Raw genomic sequence first — 21,436 nt, 5'->3', positions numbered from 1 at the left:
TATCTATATTTACCATATTATATCCTTTCAGTTCTATAAAGTAATATTTCTTTCATTTTTAATTTAGAAAAACCCAACAACCCAAAATACTAAAAGGGAAATAAAATGGGTTAAATTTTACTTGCAATCTTTAACAATTAAAAATATGAGTTTAAAAAGTCAAGTTTACATTTCTAAGAGAGAATATACTGTGAACTATTTTTGTGCGATTTTCGATTCTGTCAAGACAAGAATAAGATAGAGTGAAAAACAGTCTATATACAAAATTGAGCTTTCCTGAATGGCTTCAATGCTTTAACCAATCACTATGAACCACACGTCGGTCACCTCCTGTCCGCATATTCTTATTTGTTTATTTTACTTCCGATTCCGTTTTATGAATTTAAATTGCCGGTACACACAGCCTAGTTCTGCGGTTATCATATCGCACTAGTTTCGATTGGTGGAAAAGGGAAAAGTCTAAAGGTAAGATTTGTTTTTATCAACTATAATCTTTCTTGGTCAAATATTTTACAAATTCTGCAAGTAAAGTTTGCACATGCGCTATGAAGATAATATATATCAGATCATTTTTGTGCGCCTAATTTTAAATTCTGATTTTCCAAATTGCCGAAGATACTTTGCAATATTGCATAATTCTTTTGTGCTGATTGGAATCCTCTAAAAACACCATTGATTATGCATATTATATAAAATTTTCACACGCTATTTGGGCTTTATCCATTTATTTTATTTTTTTTCTTCCTTAACTATAGTGAGCTACTTAAATAGGTGAATATAAAAATCAAAAAATAAGATTTCGGCTTGCTTATTATCAAAGCTAGATTTAAAACTGTAAAAGATGAAACAAAGTAAAAGAATAATAAAGAACCGGTTTATTTTTATTTATTTATTTTTGCTAACGAACTGTACAAATCGAAAGTTTGTTCTAATCGGGAAACATTTGGCCTTGAGAGTTCGATGAATTTAACGCATTTTAAACGAATTGGAAAAAACTATTTTTGAAATTCTATATGACCATCTGTCAACATTTTATTTAAAATAGGAATGAGCTAAATGAATGGTGTTTCGTATGTGGTCTTTACACTTTAACTGTACATGTCAGGTTTTGAATGAAATCCAGCTAAGGAAAGTCATACCCTTCATGTAAATAGTTTAACTAATTGCAAAGCAAGCAAAGTGAAAAAAAAAAAAAAAAAACCTGGCCTGTCTCAAAAGAACTGAAAGATAATTGTAAGTGACATAACAAATAAATTCCATATAAATTAAAAACTGTAAAGTTGAACAAAACATTTAAATCCAAGAAAAACTTTAATATGGTTTTATTATTAGAAATATTGATTTGTATCGGACTTTGGAATAAGTCTTATCAAGAATAGATTGTCTGTTCGTACATTGTAAATATAATTCATAATGCAATCAAGTTAACTTGGACATGATAGAATTGTAATCTGGACAGAAAAACTGTACATCAGTATCAAGTTTTGGAGCTATTTGCTAAAAGCCAAACATTAGATGTATCATATTCTGAAAGTATACATTAAAGTTGAGAGGAAAACATTCCTTTTCATATACTGCAAAATTAAGGGAAGGGATTAAAACAAATTCATAAAAATATCTTGATTTTATTTTTCTTTATGATTTGAAGGTTAAAAATTCAGTTTAGATCCCTTAAAGGATACATTGTACGCTGAAGCAGGTATATATGAAATTTATGAAGGTATAATATCCTAAAGAAAGAAAGTTTTGAATGGAAAATGTATGGAAATTTTTGTAATGAATTACTTATGATTAATTTTGTTATTACTGATATACTTTTCTTAACACTTTTTAATATATTCTGTAAAGATCAGAATTTTTTTTATTCATTAGAATTAATAGTTTGTATTTTCAAGAATTTATATATATATATATATATATATATATATATATATATATGCAGACTTTTCAGTGAATTAATATAAAAACTACTCATCAGTCGTTTATTAAAATAGGCAGCGTATCTGAAACTACCATTGATCAGGTCACTATTGATTGGTAGTGCATGTGTGCTTATCCCTCATAAGACAGAAATCATTTAAATTAAAAAAAAAATTAATTTGGAATATAATTTTATTACTTAGTCGCAATTACAAATCTTAAAACAAGATCTCTTTCAAACACATCATATGTAATTTTTCAATGTTTGCATCATATTTAGGATTATAAAAGTTTATTTATATTAATATATTGCTTACTTTTCCTTGGGTTATCCATTTTTAGCTCCCTCTAGCTGTAGTATTCATTGTGAAAAAATAAATCATTGAAATAGTACATGCTTCATTAAAAAAAAAATTAAGGAAAAGAGCTGTGTAACTAAGAAGTAGAATTTTGATGAAAAAATTTCCAATACATATCAGTATTATTGAAAATCAAAGATGAATCTTCTTATGTTCTTAAAAGAAATTCAGTAGATCCACTTAATATCATCATGATTTATGTTATCATTTGTTTTACATTTTCAAAATACTCTGATCTCAAACTAATGCATTCAAATGTACATAAAAATATTCATTTAATGTGATCACTTAATCATTTAATTGGGCATTGCACATTACTTTGATACATGAATTTCAGGGTTTTCGGAATCAAATGTTGTCATTCTTGTTATCAATTAATTTTTTTCTATATTTTTAATGTGAAAAGCCCTTAAATTAATAAAAAAATTATTAATTTGGAAATTAAATTAATCATACTTATTTTACTTTTTAATGTTTATGTTTGTATTCATTATTTTATTAAATTCCATTCATTATTTGGTAAAGTGGCACTTTTTTTTTTGTTCACAGCTTGTGTCATGTTTTTTTAATGTTATCATTTTTTATGTAAAATATTTACTGATATTTTTATTTTCAACTAATTGACATTCATGTAATTTTTCACTTCCTCAGTAAGGCAACATCCAGGAGTAATTTTTCTGGTGGGATGGAGATTGTATCTAATATATATGGATTAGTTTTAAAAGACAACTAAACTTCAGGGTTTGGATTTCAAGAATCGTAAACCACTGCTATTTGTGATTGAATTACGGAAGCAAAATACGTTAAAAACCGAAATGGCTGATTTGAATGTTTAAATTCTTAATAGGTATGAAAACCTATAAAATAGACATAATCAACATAACATTATGGAGCAGATAAAAACTTCACATTCCTTTCTTGTAAAATCTTAAAAAATGAGGAGCAAATCCAAGCAGTAAAGGTTGATAAATCTGACAAGGATGAATGTATTGATGAAAAATCTTCAAGTGAATGGCGAACTGTATAAAACTTTTGATATTTTGAAATGTAATGTGTATCATTGTTCAATAAATTTTTTTAAAAAAATACAAATGAAAAAGATATTAGTAAACTGCTAGGGAATAATTGTGAATGAGAAATTATTTTTGATATAAATTACAAATAATCCTGTAATAAGCATTTTTATTCAATTCTCTTTATGTGATAAAAATGTAGTTGATTTTATCAAATTTATTATTGATTAACACTTAATTAGCAAAATTTTAAATCCTGAAATGATGACATTAAATAGTAGCTACTATATATGTAATGAAGTTATCATAAAATGTAACTTAAATGGAAATAGCAATGAAATTTTAAGAAATTGTGAAACTATGAAAGATTTTAGTTATTACATATGATTCTGTTGATCATTTTTGCCAAATAAAGAAAAAATTGCAAAAAAAGAAAAATATTAAGTTATGAATGTTTTTACAGTGAATAATTACCTAAATGTATGAATTATTTTTGTATTGAGAGGCTTAGCTTAAGATATTGATTATCATAATTTGGGTAGGATCTGTGGTAAATTTTATGGTCGGTGGGATAGTATCCATATTTCATTATACTGGATAATAATACTGCTGAATAATATTATGGCTGCTACCTTAATTATGGTAAATTATTATTTTAAAACATGAATTTTAAACATGAATAAGAAATCTTGAATATAGTATAATCAGAAAACTATTTTATTAATTGCAATCCAGTAGGCACAAGGAAGGGGAAAAAAATTGCTTATAAATGGTGATTATATTTATTATGAGTATGTTTGGAGACTTTCTGGAATATGTAATAATGCAAATTAAATTGTGGTTTGAAAAACTGGAAAAATGTTTGGTTATAATTAAACAAAAATTTATGGTTTGATTGTAGCTGTCATTTCTAATAATGCAATTAGCTTACAGTAATTAAATTTTTACTTATTTCTAAAAGAATATCCCATTTTCTTGTCACCTGAACAGTGTTGGTAAGCATTCGTTGCTGTACATTTTTTAACCTGTTTTGACAGGCAATATACTGCACCTGAATATCCTTATGAGGATGACGATTGATTGTATAAAGAATGAGTTTCTATATTTCAGCTGTTATTAACGAAATTCATTCGGACGACTTGTTACATTTCAGCCAGATGAAGGGTTACAAATCGTACTTTTTAATATTCTTTACATGTAATATTGCTTTGTATAGGCTACAACATAAAATAAATATTATTTAACTAGTAAGACTTGAATGAATTGTTTTCATGTTTCCCAATCCATTTCAGAATAAATTTTTGTATCTAATTTTTACTCAAAAATGCAGCACTGCTTAGATTTATAATATTTTTTTTAAATATTATACTTATCTGTTTGTTTGTGAATTTGTAGATGCTGGAACTATCAGAAAAAGTGGAACGTGGACTGAGAACTGCTGTGGTGTATTTGGCAATTCTTGCACTAGTAAATTATTTATTTATTTGTAGTAAAATGTTTCATATTTATCTTAATGATACTTAACATGTTTAGAATTGTATAGAGGCAATAATCATCTAACTATACATTCTTTTTTGTTTGCTGTTATTCCCTGTGCAATTTTTAAAAATATTTTATAAAAATTAAATTTATTTCAGCATAAATTTATTCCAAAACCTTTCCAAATTTGTAAGATATATTGTTACTCATGTGTAGGTAACTTTTTTTTTTCATTTGAAAAAATACATCAAGTTACATCTAATTGTTTGTGTGTGTGGTTAAATGCAAAGAATAATTAAAATAAATTGATGATAATATTTTGACAAATGTTACCTTTAAAATTTGTATTTTAGTATTTAAAGATTCTGATTCATCCAGTAAATATTTCTCTTAAAATTTTGTTTATCTTTATTATTTAGTAATTTCTGTGCTGTCTTTTATTGTATATATAATTGTGCTAATATATATGTGTATGTATCAATTTCTAATTAATATATGTTCTAAAAATAATTTCCTAATCGCTTGAACTCCAGCTTCACTTTAATTTTAACTTCTGAGTTGCATAGGCTGTTTTTTTTTTTTTTTTTTTTTTTTTCTTCTTCTTCTTCTTACAGAACCAAAATGCTGTGTCAGCAAATTCTTTCCAAAAATCTGTAAAAGTCTAAAATACTTTCTTGCATTGCCCCCCCCCCCCTCTGCTTTCTGATCAATATGTTATGCTATTTTCGTTATGGCTCTGACAAAGAAATCTTGATGAAAGTTAAAAATTGAATTATTTTCTTAATTGTGAAGAAAAAAATTTTTAAACTAACTTTTTTTAATGTTTTAAATATATAATTTTAGCAATTTCTTCTTTAATTGTAAAGCAATATTTTGCTCCAAAATAAATGTTTGGTATTTGGCCATTGTTAAGCTGATGGAAAAATAACAAAACATGACATGTTGAATAATTTTGATACTTCTTTAATAATTATTATTTTTTGTACTTGTAAATAAAATTCCATAATGTCACTGAATGAATAATATATTACCTATCTCAGTTTTAAAAGAGGAAGGGAAAAAAAATTGTAACCAATTATCTGTGTATGTTCACATCTGCTATGAACAGAGACTCTACTTGGTGTTTTAATATGACAAAGGTGGTGTGGTGTGACTTGATGTTTTAATGTGACAATATTTTTTTCCTCTTCTAAATGTAGAAGATTGAGGTACTATCTGTCTGCCATGAAATCTCTTTCCGCCAAATATCTTCATTTCAGAGGTTACTATAGAAACAAATTATTGTACGAGAAGTCCATTTTGGGTAGAAAGAAGTGTATTCAAGTTACTTGTATTGACATTCTTAGTACTAATTTTGCTTAAATATAATATCATATAAACTTTTGAAAGTAGATTGTTAGAAAATTTGGAATCTTGAAAATACCAGGTACCCCTTTATATATACCTGTTGTTGTATATATGAAGAGCAACACAAAACTAAATAATTATTTGTATGCCTAACCTGCACAATAAAACAAAAACAAGAAACAGTTAAGAAATATAAATGTTAAGCTAGTTCACTACAAAATATTGTTTTTATTTCATTTGTACTAATTTTGGATAAGCAAATAGCATCAAGTTATTCATGACAAATGCAGGATATCGCATCTAGTTCAACATGAAAATCATTGTATAATTAATGAAAATTATTTTATAATTTTTATAAAAGCTTGTTTATATCTTGGTATCAAAGAAAATGTTTAATTTTAAATAAACATGAAACCTTTTTGAAATCTACATTTTTTTCTTTGAAATATATCCTTTCCGAAACACAAAATTAGTACCAATCATACTAAAATTAGCATCTAAAAAAGAGTTTATATCTAAATTTGATTTGTAACTTAATTTCAATAATCGCACACTTGCTAAAGCAAAAGCAAAGTTTATATATAAAAATATTCAGATTTTTAAAATATTTATACCATGCCATTCAACCATAAGCCCTAAATGAAACTATATATATATATAATATGTTGCTTTAAATTATGTCTACAGAAAAACGATGTAGAAGTTTCATAATCTTCAATACTTTCTGAAGCAGATATTTTTTTTTCCCAGGCGTAAAAACAAAATTTTACTATTACCAAAAAAAAAAAAAAAAATGGCATTCTATGTAATACAGTAAAAAATGAACTTTTCTCTTCAACTAATATCAATGGTCATGAAAGCAAAACTTTGCAATGTTATGCACCTATTTCGCATGCTAGTGGTTTTAAAGCTTCTCCTTTCTTAAACTGAAAGAATACTTTTTTAGAATGTCAAGATTTAAGAAACAACAACAAAAAAATTAATAAATAATATAAAGACACAAGTAACTGCACTTTAGAAGATGAATGATAACTGCTCTTTTATGGATTCAAATTGGTACCAAGAAGGAACTAAGCCCATACTTTTTGTAGTGACTATCGTAAACTTAGACACTTGATAGCAAGAGTTCTCGTGGAGAGCAGATAGTATTTGGTGCTGCTTGTTAAATGATGACTTCTGCTTCTACTTGGGAATAATAATAAACTTTTTAAATATTATTTTATTAATATTTAATATTATTTTTTTTTAGGGTATGTGTGCTGCTATTCCAGGTCCTACACTTCTTGAACTCGAAAAAATTGTTCAAGTAGAAGCTTCTAGTTTATCTCAGATTTATCTTGGGAGATCCATTGGTTATCTTGTTGGTTCATTTTTAGGTTAGTTTAAAATCCTGTAAATAAAATATATTGTTTTCAAAGCAATCATATTATGCTTTATTTACCTATCCTTAATTTATATAACTATGGACATCTCTAGGATTTCCTTATGTATTACGACTGATTATTCTTGAGTATAACCCCCCCCCCATTCTTAAATGATTATATTAGTTTCATATATATCTAAATGTTGGAAGATCTCCATTAAATTGAAAGATTTCATTCTTTCCTATAATTTAATTTTATTTTCCAATAATTTATTTCAATTTAAAGCAGAAAAAAAAAGTTCCATGAAATATGTTTATTATTCTGCCATTTGAGAAGTAATGGTTTGAAGTGTTTTAAAAAACATTTTAATTTGTGCATTTTTTTCACTATTTTTGAAAATTTTAATTCATGTTCATTTGTACATAATATTTAGTTATTATATTACAATTTTTCAATCGTCTGGGCGTGGGATTTCAACATTTTATGACAATTTGATTTCATTTAAAATTCATCATATTTTTAAATTACTTTGTGGTTTAACCGGAACTGTCTGTACATATTTTATTCAGATGGATATTTCGTATAAGCAAAAATCATTTGTTTTTAGATTATTTTTCTTTGTAAAATAAACATTCTGTTACCTTTGCTGCACAATGGGTTAAAGTATGTGACTAGAGATTTCATCCAAAAAGGCAGTTTTAATATTTAAAAAATGTATTGCAACAGTAATTGTATAAATGGCAGTAAGGATAATTTTATGAAAAGTTAATTGAATAATTGTGCGAGGTAATTGATGATAATAGATTCCAATAAGTAGAAGTGAATTTTAGAAACTTTTCGAAAACTAACATTCTGATATAGACTTTAAAAAATTTATATAATTTCTTTTTGCATAAAGATTACATACAAAATATCAAAAAAAAATGTAAAGAAAAATTATTTTAATATCTTTTTATTGTTATTTTTATGTCTTCATCATTTAATGTATTGTATTATTATTTTTTTACTAATGTATGTATTATTATTTATTTTTTTTTGTATTGAATTATTATTTGATTCTTATATAAGTAGTCCCCTATTGTTGAGCTTTAAAAAAATTCCAAAATCTCTTAGTTGAAGTAATGAAGTATGATATTTAATCAATTTTGTCTCATTCAAATTTTTAGAAGAGAAAAGATTTTGACCCTCCATTTAAATTTTTAAAATCATTCTTTAATCATTATTTCTTATGCTATACTATGCTACAATTTATAATTGACAGTTTTATTGTAATGAAAAATATAATTAAAGATTTTTCAATTCCAGGTGGTGTGTTTCTTGACTATTGCAAAGCAACTCAGATGCTTCTTCTGTCATATACTTTTGTAATGGCAGTTACCACTACACTTATACCTTGGTGTAGGACTTTATGGTTACTCATTGGAGTAATGTCTATCAGTGGAGTAGCTATGGGATCTCTGGATACAGGTAAAAAAAAAAAAAAATACCTGATTGTTGCATTACTCTAACCTTAATTTTGGAAGTTTATATTTTATTTTTGTAAAATATTTTTGTCTATGGTTTTATTAATTTTAAAAAAATTCTTAAATATTTACTTACTTTTAAAAGTATTGCCATAAAATATACTGTAACTTTTTTCTTGTGTCTCCATGCAAGTATTCAGGGTGTATCTGTTGTAAACTTATGATATGAAGAATTACATCTTGTGTTTGTGTCAGAAATGTGCTGCTAAAATAATTATTATAAATTTTATATTCTTATATAATCTCTCACTCCTATTAACCATATTTAAAATAATGTCATAAAAAACAGTCATCTATTCATTGGCTAAATTTCCTAGCAGCAGCATTAAGATGGTCTAATACTTCTAATACTATCTGAGAGAATGATGTAGTGTTGTAACTTGATCAGATTTGGTTTTTGAAAAATGAAACTTTTTTTTTTCTCTCTTTAAAATGTTAATACATCCAAAATATTTATGATTGAAAAACCAAGAAAAGAAATTACTATCTTAAAGTTGGTAATTTTTTCAGCAGTATGTTTATTGATTTAAATAGCATAAAGGGATTTTTTTTATGTCACATTAAACATCTTTCTATTTGAAAGTACATAATAACTATTTTGAAATTAATTACTGAGCAAGAGTTATTGTGAACATCCTGATAATTAAAAATCATTTTTTAGGTTGGAAAATTAAATCAATTCTAAACAATTTTATATAATTTATAGATGAATAATAAAGTTTTTAAAAATTTATTAATATACTGAATAGTAGAAAATCATACCTAAAAAAATGACTAAAAAAATCAAGAGGACTATACAAAAATTTGAAATTTTTTCAATAATATATTCATTGACTCAAATAATACAACATGAACTTCTTTATGCTAGTTAAAGAATTTTTTTTTTTAACCGGAAGTACATGCATTTATTTAACAGTCAAGAAACTAATTAATAGACCATGATTTTTTTATTAATTATAATATTTATAAATTTTTTATAAATATATTTTTATAATAAGTATTCATATATAATATTTTAATAAATATATGTATAAATTACCATCAAAAATAGATTAGGGTACCTTATCTCTTTCTATTGAAATATTTGTAATATCATGAAAAAATTATTAAAATATCTACATTAATTTAATGTAATGTGCCATCAATTTAATAGCACTTGTTAGATTTAAAAAAAATAGTAGCATGCATTCTTATATTTCAACAAATTGCCTTGTGGCAATTTTATTTTCCAAAGTAAACTTATGCTATTATTTTCTCTGATACCAAAAGAATTGATGCATTCATAGTTATATCTATAATATGTCTTAAATAATGTTTTGAATTTTAAAAAAAGTATTCAAATTATAAAGCGCTTTTTAAAAATTATTTCTAAAAAATTGCTATTCATTTTTCTTGGGCTGATATGTTTTAATAATGTTTTGAGAACAAATAATGAAGATATATGATCACTATTTATCTCTGGGATCTCTAGGATAGTATAGAAAAAAGAATCAGCATTCAAATCCATGATGAGTATTATATAAGGAACTTGGCTAATTTAAATTTTTTGTGGCATTATCAATATAATGTTAAAATATTTAATTTAAAAATTAAAAATTGTGATAAATTACTTTATTAGTTTGTACTTTGTGTCTTCAGTAATAGCAAGTGAATAATTTATTAATTTTATTCATTTTAGGACTTAATTTGGTATAATATGTATTTAATCAAAAAAGGTTTAAAATTTGTATTAAAAAAAATACCTTGAATTTGTGTGATTGCATTCAATGGGCTTTATATTGTTTATCAAAATTACTTATTTGTTGAAATTATATTAAAAATGATTAAGATAATTATTTTTATAAAATTACTGAGCTATCTATTAATTTTATATTATGTTTATTGTTAAAAATAAATACTGATTTTCATTTTTAATCAACATATTTTCATCTTGCTAATTTTTTAAGTGTAATTTAATTTTTTTTATTGTTGACTGCAAATTAACCAAATTGTTTTTGTGGTGAATTGAAAAAATAATTTTTGTTTGTAAAATTTGTTTTGTAGATTTTTAAAATTATGGGATAATAGCTATTTTATATTCGTAATTTCAATAGGCACCATTAACAAATTCAAACTTACATATATTTTTTTCTTTTTTGTTCTTTATGCTCTGTTGAATATTTTAGAAGTTGCGGATTTTAAGTTTAAATAATGTGTTTGTGTTTAAAAGATACATGTTATTGATTTTTTTTTAAATTTCATTTTCTCTTCATGAATAACTATATCAAAATATGGTATTTTAAATAAAGGATTCTGAAAAAGTATTCGTTTATGTAGTATCTATTTTATAGCAGAAAACATTAATTCAGAAATTCATTTTGATGTGTATGGCTTTTCTTGATCTTCATATATATATATATATATATATATATATATAATATAAAAATACAAATATTACTTAATGAGCATAATGAGCATTTATCATAATGAGCAAAACATAACACTTAGAAATGACACTTTTAACAGTCAATATTTAGCAAAGCAAATGACAAGGAGACTTTTGGCTCTCATTTCATGTGCAATCTTGCCTGTGTTTAACACTAGTTTGTTGATGTGGTTTTTTTTAATTAAAAGTAGATCTACAAAATATATAGTTAATTGAACTGTAAAAAAAATAGTGTAAAACATTTTATTTATTAAGCACTATAGTTTCACATCGCAATGGTGGTAATAACATGCAATAACAAATACAAGCATAGTCAGGAGCTGCTTTCAGTATTGCAACAAGATAGTTTGAAGGGGACTGGAGATTTTGTCAGGAGAGGAAGAGAAAACTGCCTCAATTTAACATCAACCTTCCAGTGAAAAAAGAGAGCTGCTGAAAGCATAGAATATTATTGCATCATGTCAATATTGCCCTGATAAGGCAATAGCCTCGCATGCTACAAATTTATTTAACAATAACAGTGTGTTTCACCAGATTTTTAAGTAAAGGCTGAAACAAATGTCTTTAAACACTTTTTAAAAAAGCATACATTATAAATAATAAATTAAGTTATTAGATATTTGTTTGAAAACTTTTTTTTTTCAGAATGGATAATATTGTTTTATTTCACATTGATTGCTATGGAAAAAATTGTTTTGCTTAGCAATTTTTTCACATTATGAGTTAGATTATGGAATGAATCATGCTTGTTAAGACAGGCCCTATTGTATATAAATATTTTTCTGTCATTATAATATAAACCTATCATTAATATTAATTCAACAAGTTTTTAAAGACTGTTGTTGTGCATATTTTTGTTTACTTGTATTGAAAGATTTCCTTGTGCTTTAAAAGCTCTGTTTAGTGATCTCATTCAGAATTATTTTCTGTGTTTTCAGAAGTCGAATTCTAAGGAACAAAAATAAAAGTATTGTGCTTGGAAATCTTGAATTGTCTTTTGTGTAGTATAAATGACAAAATTTAATGTATTAATAGCAATCTGCAAACTGCTACTTGGCAGCTTAGTTAGGTTTCCTCCTACTTTGTAAATGACAAATATGTATGCTTTATTTTTGCTGAAAAATGAAGAGAATAATAAAAAAAAGAAATTCAATGATTATAACTAAAATATCTCATTTTAAAATGGCTTTTTAATATTTGCTTATATATCACATGTATTACTACAACAACATTAGGTCACAGTCTCAACAACCAACTTTTAAAATTCTTATAGTAGATGTTTAAAAAGACTTGTTATCTGAAATTATACAGCTTTGCATGTTGCTGTTCATATAATTAAGTTGTGTTTATTCTTAAGTTATATTCTATTTATCCTCTACTGTTTTTATTGTCTGTTCAGTTACTTTTATTCACTGGCAAAAAGTTTTCTTTTAACATTTCCTGTACTTTCCTTCCTATGCATCTTTGTAACAACTGCCCTTTGCACTTTCATCCCAGTATTTTATAGTAAAAATGATTTATTTCTATAGGCCATATTTAAAACTTTAAAGCTTGCTCATGATTTTATTAATACCTTGTGTTTTATGTGTTTGTATGAATTTTGTAACAAAAATAAAAATCTTGGCATTGATCTGTTTCTAGCCTTGCATGATTTGAGTAAGCGTGGTTTAAAAATAAATTAAGCATCTAAAATTTCTTGGGAAAGAAAAAAATTGAATTATTTGGTTTAGATATTTTATAAACATTCCTTAACATTATTTTTTATAAGAATATTCCTTTGAGAGTTGAATCGATTAAAATTCCTCACCAACCAATATTTGATTTCTAAACCTTTAAGACTAGATCATTGTGAATCTCCATTTAATTAAAATTAAATAGTTTTTATTACATACTGAAATAGTACAATTATTAAAATCCTTTTAAATGAAAATGTATTTTTTTTTTTTTCTTCTGCAGGGCTGAATGTATGGTGTTTATATTTTTGGAATGATGAAAGTAGCCCATTTTTCCAAGCACTTCATTTCTTTTTTGGAATAGGAGCATCTCTTGCTCCTTTGATTGCTGGCCCATTCCTATCCCTTGAAAATACAAATGTCACTACAAATTTGTTGACTGCAAATGTAACTCAATTTATAACGGACAACAGCACTACGACAGTTCCACCAATCACTTATGCTTATGGTATAATTGGTATTTTTTCTCTTGTTATTGCAGCTATGTTTGCTTTCTTGTTTTTGATTAAAGTCACTGAAACTGAGCACAAAGAAACTGTAGTATACCAAAATCCACCTCTTTGTCATGGAATTACAATTATCCTTACTTCATTTTTATTATTGAGTGTCTATGCTGGAATTGAGATAGGATATGGACAGATGATTGCTGTTTATGCTGTAAAAAGTACTCATAAATTTTCACAGTTTTATGCATCGCTTATTGCTTCTGTATATTGGGGAACTTTTACTTTGTCTCGCGGACTGTCAATATTTTTGGCCATAAAGTTCAGTCCCATAACGATTGTTATGAGCGATTTTAGTGTGATGCTCTTGGCTGCAGTAGTTTTAACAACCATCGGAAATATGTATAGCAATTTCTTATGGATTGGTACAGCTCTGTTAGGCCTAGGCCTTGCATCTTTTTACGCTTCAACAATCACATGGGTTGAAAGACATATCAATGTCACAAATAAAATCGGATCCTCATTTGTAGTAGCTGCATCCTTAGGGGAAATGATAGCACCTTTAGTTATTAGTCAGTATGTTAAAGAAAAGCCAGAAGTCCTTATGTATATAGTTTCAGGCTGTGTTATTATGTGTGGATTTTTTATACTTATTTTATGGGTAGTCACATCTCGTATAGGAGCTAAAAAACCTGTGAACGAGACAAAAGAATTAGATTTTGATTCAAATGAGAGTTCAAAATTCCCTGTAAACAGATACAGTGAAAGAAAAGATGATGGCGATTGTATTGCTGAGATAGAAACAAAATTTGAATGAAAGTTTTTTTGTTTTTTTTTAAAGGGATGGTGATGCCAAAGAAATGAAATTTTTCAATTTGTATTTTAGAAAATTTGTTGAATTTAGTTTCATTGACAAAGGCATATGTGATATATGAAGGTTTAAAATTAATTGAAAGATGTGATATTGAGACAAAACAATCTATTTTAATCCATTTGTACATTATAGCCAGTGACAATTTTAACATGTTGACTGTCATAGGGGGTCACTTGTGACTGATGAGGGCATATGAATTACATTCTGAGAAATTCAGTATGGTAATCATTGTGTTAAGAGGTTATGCAGAAAGTTACAAGCAGGTAAACCGTGCATCTTAAGGGTATAAAAAATGTTATATGGTATTGATATTTTTCATTTAAATAATTTTAATAAAATTATAAATTATCAATATTTAATTTTTATTATGTTCAAACATATAATTTAGTTCTAAATACTTAAGGTACATTATTATTTAGAATAAAAGTATACCTTATATATTTTACATAAGTATTATGTGGAGTAATTTTTTTTTCAATTAAAGTACTTATATGCATGTATTATAATACACATGTTTTTGTAAATTCAAGCACACCAATGAATGAATAAATACTTCTTAGGGCTATTGAAAAATCTATACATGAAATTACATATGCTTTGTTTTAAATGTAGAATTTAAATATACAAAATACAAATTATATGTTTAAAACTAAATTATATTCAAAATTATGTTGTTGTTGCATATCCCCTTTGGATTGAACACACTTCAAACCAAGTCCAAGAGATCGAGGAAAGAGGGGTGCAGTAGCTTCTGAGGGTAAAAACCCCTGAGCACCCAAGGGCAGAAATCTGATTTTAGCTGATATGAACACAACTCCTTTTCACACACTTCACAGGTAGAATGTAGGGTAAAGAACAACCATGCCTGAACCTGGGACGCCCAGATCATGGGAAAGATGCTCTACCCCTAGGCCAGGATGCCAGTTTCTTTAAATGGCCAGTTTTTAAAATGTAATAATAAGATAGAAAAATAGCAAATTTGATTTGTTGCTACATTAGGAAGACAACAATAATAATCGAGTATATAAATAAATTCATGGTTTTATATGTATTAATAAGATATAAATCTTGAAATGTGCTTGAAAATATTTTTTTAAGCAATTGCATGTGATATTTTTTGCAATAAAATTAACTTCTTACATGAATACAGTTGCAAATAGCAATCCAAACTCGTATATTTTTGAACTCATCAGCTTTTGTACATTTTCACAAAAAATTTTCATTCCATAAGCCAGTTAAAATAAATGAGGAACTATATATTACTGTTTGCCATATTGTTCCAGATCGTACTCCTTTAGCAGTTTCTTGATATGGCACTACCTTGTAAACAAATAATTGCTTTCTTCAAGATTCTTCTTATAACTAGCACGAACTATTTTCTGATAATATTCCCATCTGAAATACATTTTTATTTGTTACACTTACTTGTTCTGCTTTAAGAGCTTAAACAAAATTATTTAATTTTTAACTATACAAACTGTATAGGCAATCGCAGATAACACTGATTATCCGGAGCAATAGGTTAAGATAGCTCGGCCATATTTGGAGAAACCCTGAAAACAGCGCCCTCAAAATACTCACTTTTAGAAATCTTATGGGATCCCAGGCCAGAGGAAGACCTCCAACTAAATGGCTGGATGATGTGGAAAGAGACCTGAGTGTTTTGAGGATAAAGAACTGGAAGGGAGTTGCAGGGGATAGAAGCACTGGAAAGTGTGTGTGGTTGAGGCAGCCAAGGTCTGCTAGGGGCTGTTGTGCTCATGAAGAAAAAAATTATTATTTTAAGATATAATAATATTATATTCAGGACTATATCAATAGCACTGCTTGTAGTTTTCCAGAACCTCAGTTGTCATTTACTTTAGGCTAGAAGAAATGTTTGTCATATAATCCAACTGACATTATGGCAAAATATTGCTTTTTTTGAATTAATGAATTTTAATTCAGTTTTGAATTTGGCTTAAATAAGATACGCAGAGATAAAAAAGTTAGGTAGAAATGCATTTCTGTGAGCTGTCTGATCTTTATATACTGTGTCTTTAAATTATAAAATCTTTTTAAATTAAAATTCCAGCATAGATGTTTTTAACATTTATCAAATATTTTCTGCTGTAAATATTCATTTCTTTGCTAATGAAGTATTCTGTTAGACTTGTTTCATGTTGCAGTAATTAGTGAATGAGTGTAAGGTTTTTATTAAAGTTTTATGTGCTGTTATTTTTTTAAAGTAGAATCTCTGTACCTGTGTAGTGATGTTTTTACTTAATGTAAATATATACATTTTTAACTGTTTAAAATTTTTAAATCTACCAGTTTTTATATTAAGTATACTCGTTTCTTCAAAGCTAGCACATTAATCTCTTTTGAGATATTAATTTTTATTGTTATTGTTTCTGTTATTTTGCCTGAAAGTTATTCTTTTTTATTCTATTAGATGCAGATTTTATTTGTATCTTTCGATGTGAATCTCGAAATTGCATTGAAGTTTTATTTGAACTATGTTGAATTTCTACAAAACATATTGAACATTTCAATCATTATTTCTGAGAGAAATTTGCTGTGATAAGTAGCTACAGTATTTATCTATTAACCATGTATAGTTATTAAAATTCAAAATGTTCGTATTAGTATTGTTTTTCTTTATTTTATATCAATGTATATCTGAACTTTTATTTTTATTGCTTTTTTGCTATTTTCTTCATTTGTTTTTGTTGTGTCTTTAGCTATTGTTTGTTCATTGTAAACTTTTATTTATTTTTATATCTGTAAAAATAACTTTGGAACCACTTCTTGAAAGATTGTCTTGTTCTTTGTTAGTATTGTCAAGCTTATTAATTAATCTGATAAACTCCTCTCAAACAGTAGAAATCTGAAATGTTGCACATTCTAGATTGTACATCATTTTACCATTTCTTGATTTCTGTAATTTAAAGAAAAGATTTTTACAGAATTATAATAAAAAAAGATAGAAATTAGTATTATTGAAAAAAATACATAAAATTACATAAAAGTATCCCTTAGATCTCGAAAATATACTTGTGTGTGCAGTGAGTAATGCACCTTGTTGTTTTTCTTGCAGTATTATGCATCTGCTATTTTGCTATGAAAATGTCATTTTAGGAAAAAAGAATTTCTTGTGTGTAAAGATAGGATTTGTTTTAATGTTTTTCCTTTATGAATAGTTCTACACTTTATAGAAATCCTAATTCACAATTATTTAATTCATTGCACATTTCTATTTTCACAAATTAAAACTCTTTGCTGTTTTTTTTTTAAATTAAAAATTTTAGAAATTATTTTTGTTATTATTTAGAACTACTTAAAATTCTATCAGTATTGTTTACGTATTGCACATTCTTAAGAATCTCGGTGATTTTTTCCCCCAGCTAATTTTGTATTTATAGTAAAATCTATATATTTTATGAACTTTTATTATCTTGTGTAATGTATTATTTTTAAATATTTTGTAAATGTGTTTGCTCAATCATTGAAAAAATATGGTTTTCTATTGTTAAAAAAATAATCTGATTAAGGAAAATACTATAGAAACTTACTGGTATTTGTAGTATTAATTTGTTGAACAATAGTTTTATTTTAAAAATATAGCTGAACTAAATAGTACCTTTTTAGTTTATTTTAATAAAGTTGTTTTTTATATTTAGTTATTGTTTTTATATTATACAATACTTCATTTGCATTTTTAAACACTATCACAATATAGTTTTATATATTTTTGTCTCTATTTTGTAAGGCTTACTCAGTTCTGTGATTATAATGTTAAACAAATAATTAATCGAATCATAGGAAAGCTGTATAATATTATGTTGGAATTATATTTTTGGTTGTACTGTATTTTGATTTTCAAACTGTTAAAAAAAAGTTAAGGAATCAAATTTCATTATGCATTTCAAAATGCACAAACAAATATAAAATTCTTTATTACTATTTAATATTAACATAAAGTAGATAAGTTTTTTGCATTTTTGAAACTAATAAACCTTATGTCTTTAAATGTTTTAATACAACAGAGAAAGTAAATTATTTTTATTAATCATAAAAAATTGGTGTCATTATAAGCTGCAAAGCTTGTAATTTGCTTCTACTAGGTTTTGAATTTTATTTATTTTTTAGTTCAGAATTTCGGTTATAATTTTATGAGATTGGACTCATTTTTCAAATTCTTTTCGTGATGCGATTTTTGACATTAATGGGAATCAGTTTTGTAGCTTATACACTGGTCTATCTTATAAGTGTAATTGAATTCATTTTAAAGAAATGTATTATTTAAGATTTTTATTTAAAATATAACTACAAAAACATGATGCAAGATATTTAAGTGTTGCTTTTTCTTGATTGAAACTTTACCTCTCTATTCAGTCAGAAAATTTTGTATATAGGTTTCATTAATTTAAACATAGCAAAATCAGTGAAAAAGGAAAGCTGCCAAAATAATTAAGGAACTTATTCTTCTACTGATTTTTTCCCCTTTTGCGTACTAATAAAATTTGTAAATATTTGTGCAAGCTGTTTTAGGATTCAATGCATTAAAATGATTTAAGCATACCTCAAAGAAATATTTTAAGGAATTCTCTCTTCAAAGAAATATTTTCATATGTCCTAAACTTCTCTTGTGTTCAATCTCTTGCATAAGAGTATGTACTGGATTGCTGACTGAAAAAGTTGCTTACATAATTCTTAAAACAAGAATTTGAGTGGAGAAACAGGAGAAATGCTTCCACTGAAAGATGATTTTTTTTTTAAATTACTGTTTATCATCCATAAAATTTCTCTTTTTTTCATTAGTAATCTTATTATTACTCATATGCTGATATAACAATATGAAGACAGAACTAGCTAATAGCCCCCCTCCCCGGGTGCAGCTGTAATACAGTTGCACCCAGGGGAGGAGCATTGATCTAGGTATACTTACAAGTTTTTTTTAACTGATTTTATTTTTAAATAAATTTTAATTCAAATTTTAAATATACTAAAAGAAAAAAAATTAGAGCTTGTAACAAGACAGTTATCAGTTTTGTAATAACATGTATATTAATTCAAAAAATTCATACCTGAACAATTGATAAGAAAAATTCTGCAATAGAATTTATCTACATTATTTATAATGAAGTAAGCTGCATGCTAATATTTTATATCATTATCATGTATTAGATTAAAATGCATATTTTTCCATCAATTAAATAAGCATTTTAAGAAATATAGAATTTCTCGCTGATTGTTAATGTATGAATATTTTTTTAAATAATATGCATTATCACAAAATTGATCACTATCTAGTTACAAACACTTATCATATTCTATCTTATTTTATTTAAATTTTTTCAATGAATAATAGGTAATCAAATTTGTTAAAATGGGCAATGGTTGCCAAGAAAATATATTGGCAGAACTTAAGTAAGGAAAATGCTCAACAGTAATAATAAAAATTTGCTAGATAATCTAAAATGGGGTAAAATTATTTAATTTTGTCTTATCCTTTTCTGCTTTGTTTCATAAACTGTGTATCATATAATTCGCTCTAACAGAAATATGATGGACATATGCAATTAATTCTTTTCTAATATTATTTTTTAAATGTTTATTTATTGATGATGCATAAAAATTTCTTGTGTTTTGATGAACTTTGTATTATTAATAGCAATTTTGTTGCTCCAATTTAAAACCTACTTAACTACTTCTACACTTCATATTTAAATCAAATTCATTTTGCTTTTTAGTTAAATATATATGCTTAGATGGAAATGCTGCTTAGAATATCTGTTTGCATCTTTATAAAATATTTCATTGTACTTAAAATAAAAACTTAATTTTGTTTAGTACTTGTAAAGAATAACATTAGTTGTTAAAAAAAGGTTTAAATAATAAATTTTGTGATTTCTGTTACTTAAAAGCTACTTGTGTTCATTTTTGTTCTGTAAAATATTGGAATAGAAAGTTATTGTACCAAATTTAATACATTAATAATCTATACATAATTTTGATAAGGGGATATTTTTTGTAGTAACATGCAATCACTTGTGCATGATATATATTCTTTTTACATAAAAATAATAGTGCCACATTTTATGGAAATACATAAAGTAACATTTTATGTATTTTCAAATAGTTTTGAAATTAAATTTTAAAATATCATGATATTTTTAAAGGAAAATGGCAGTACATGAATGTTGTGATTAAAATATTCAATTTATCTTTTGTATTAATTGCATTTTATAAAAGTTCTTTATTATGATTATAATGTAATTTTAAATAGAAAATTGTATACATATAAAAACCAACTGGAAAAATGTACCTAATAACTATTTATGTATTAAATTCTATGTTTGTAATATTCTAAAAATATTCATTTCTTCTAAAATAAACTTTTTTATTCAAAAACAAAGTTTTATTCTCTGTTGATTTATTAAAACATGTTTGTATTTTTGATTACCACTGTATATGTTTGTAAAATTTGCTGATATGTAATTTGATATCTTAAAACTGTATAAGAATTTTTTAACTTCATTTGTCATTTAAAATTATTGTAGTTGGAGAGAGTGGACAAAATGAGTTTCTGGTTCATCAGATAAAAAGGGGAAAAATTTTGTGCTTGTAACAACCATTTTGATTGAGTTGTTTGGCTTCTGCAAAAGTTTTTTTATAAAAATAATTAGGTTTTTCATGAATAATTTGTTTTTCTCATTGCAGTTCTTTTTCTGAAATAACTTGATCAAATGTTGGTTGATATTATTGTGAGCATAAATGCTCATAGTTTACTAATGGCTCTATTCAATATTAGAAGTGGTAAACTCATTGCACAAGTACTGATGAAAATAATGAATCAGAGCTAACTGTTGAACAAAATTTAACTGTCTTGTTCCACATAGGGCTGAATAGGCTTGATTTTTTTTTCTGCTGAAAAATGTTTTTAAAGTTACTTTTTTATTTTTAATACATCA

The 21,436-nt window shown here is 25.8% G+C and overlaps 1 protein-coding gene across 1 annotated transcript; it reads left to right on the top strand.

Annotated features, from left to right (window-relative positions):
• Positions 1 to 341: 341 nt before the first annotated feature.
• LOC129957276 (sodium-dependent glucose transporter 1A-like) lies at positions 342 to 14,768 on the top strand. Its single transcript, XM_056069536.1, has 5 exons — positions 342 to 465; positions 4,688 to 4,759; positions 7,368 to 7,494; positions 8,788 to 8,949; positions 13,387 to 14,768. Exons 2-5 carry the CDS (start codon positions 4,688 to 4,690, stop codon positions 14,421 to 14,423), a joined length of 1,398 nt encoding a protein of 465 aa, XP_055925511.1. The 5' UTR covers positions 342 to 465; the 3' UTR covers positions 14,424 to 14,768.
• Positions 14,769 to 21,436: the final 6,668 nt, after the last annotated feature.

The sequence above is a fragment of the Argiope bruennichi genome, chromosome 11, assembly GCF_947563725.1.
Source record: "Argiope bruennichi chromosome 11, qqArgBrue1.1, whole genome shotgun sequence".
Lineage (NCBI taxonomy): Eukaryota > Metazoa > Arthropoda > Arachnida > Araneae > Araneidae > Argiope > Argiope bruennichi.
This window is presented reverse-complemented; position numbering and strand designations above follow the sequence as displayed.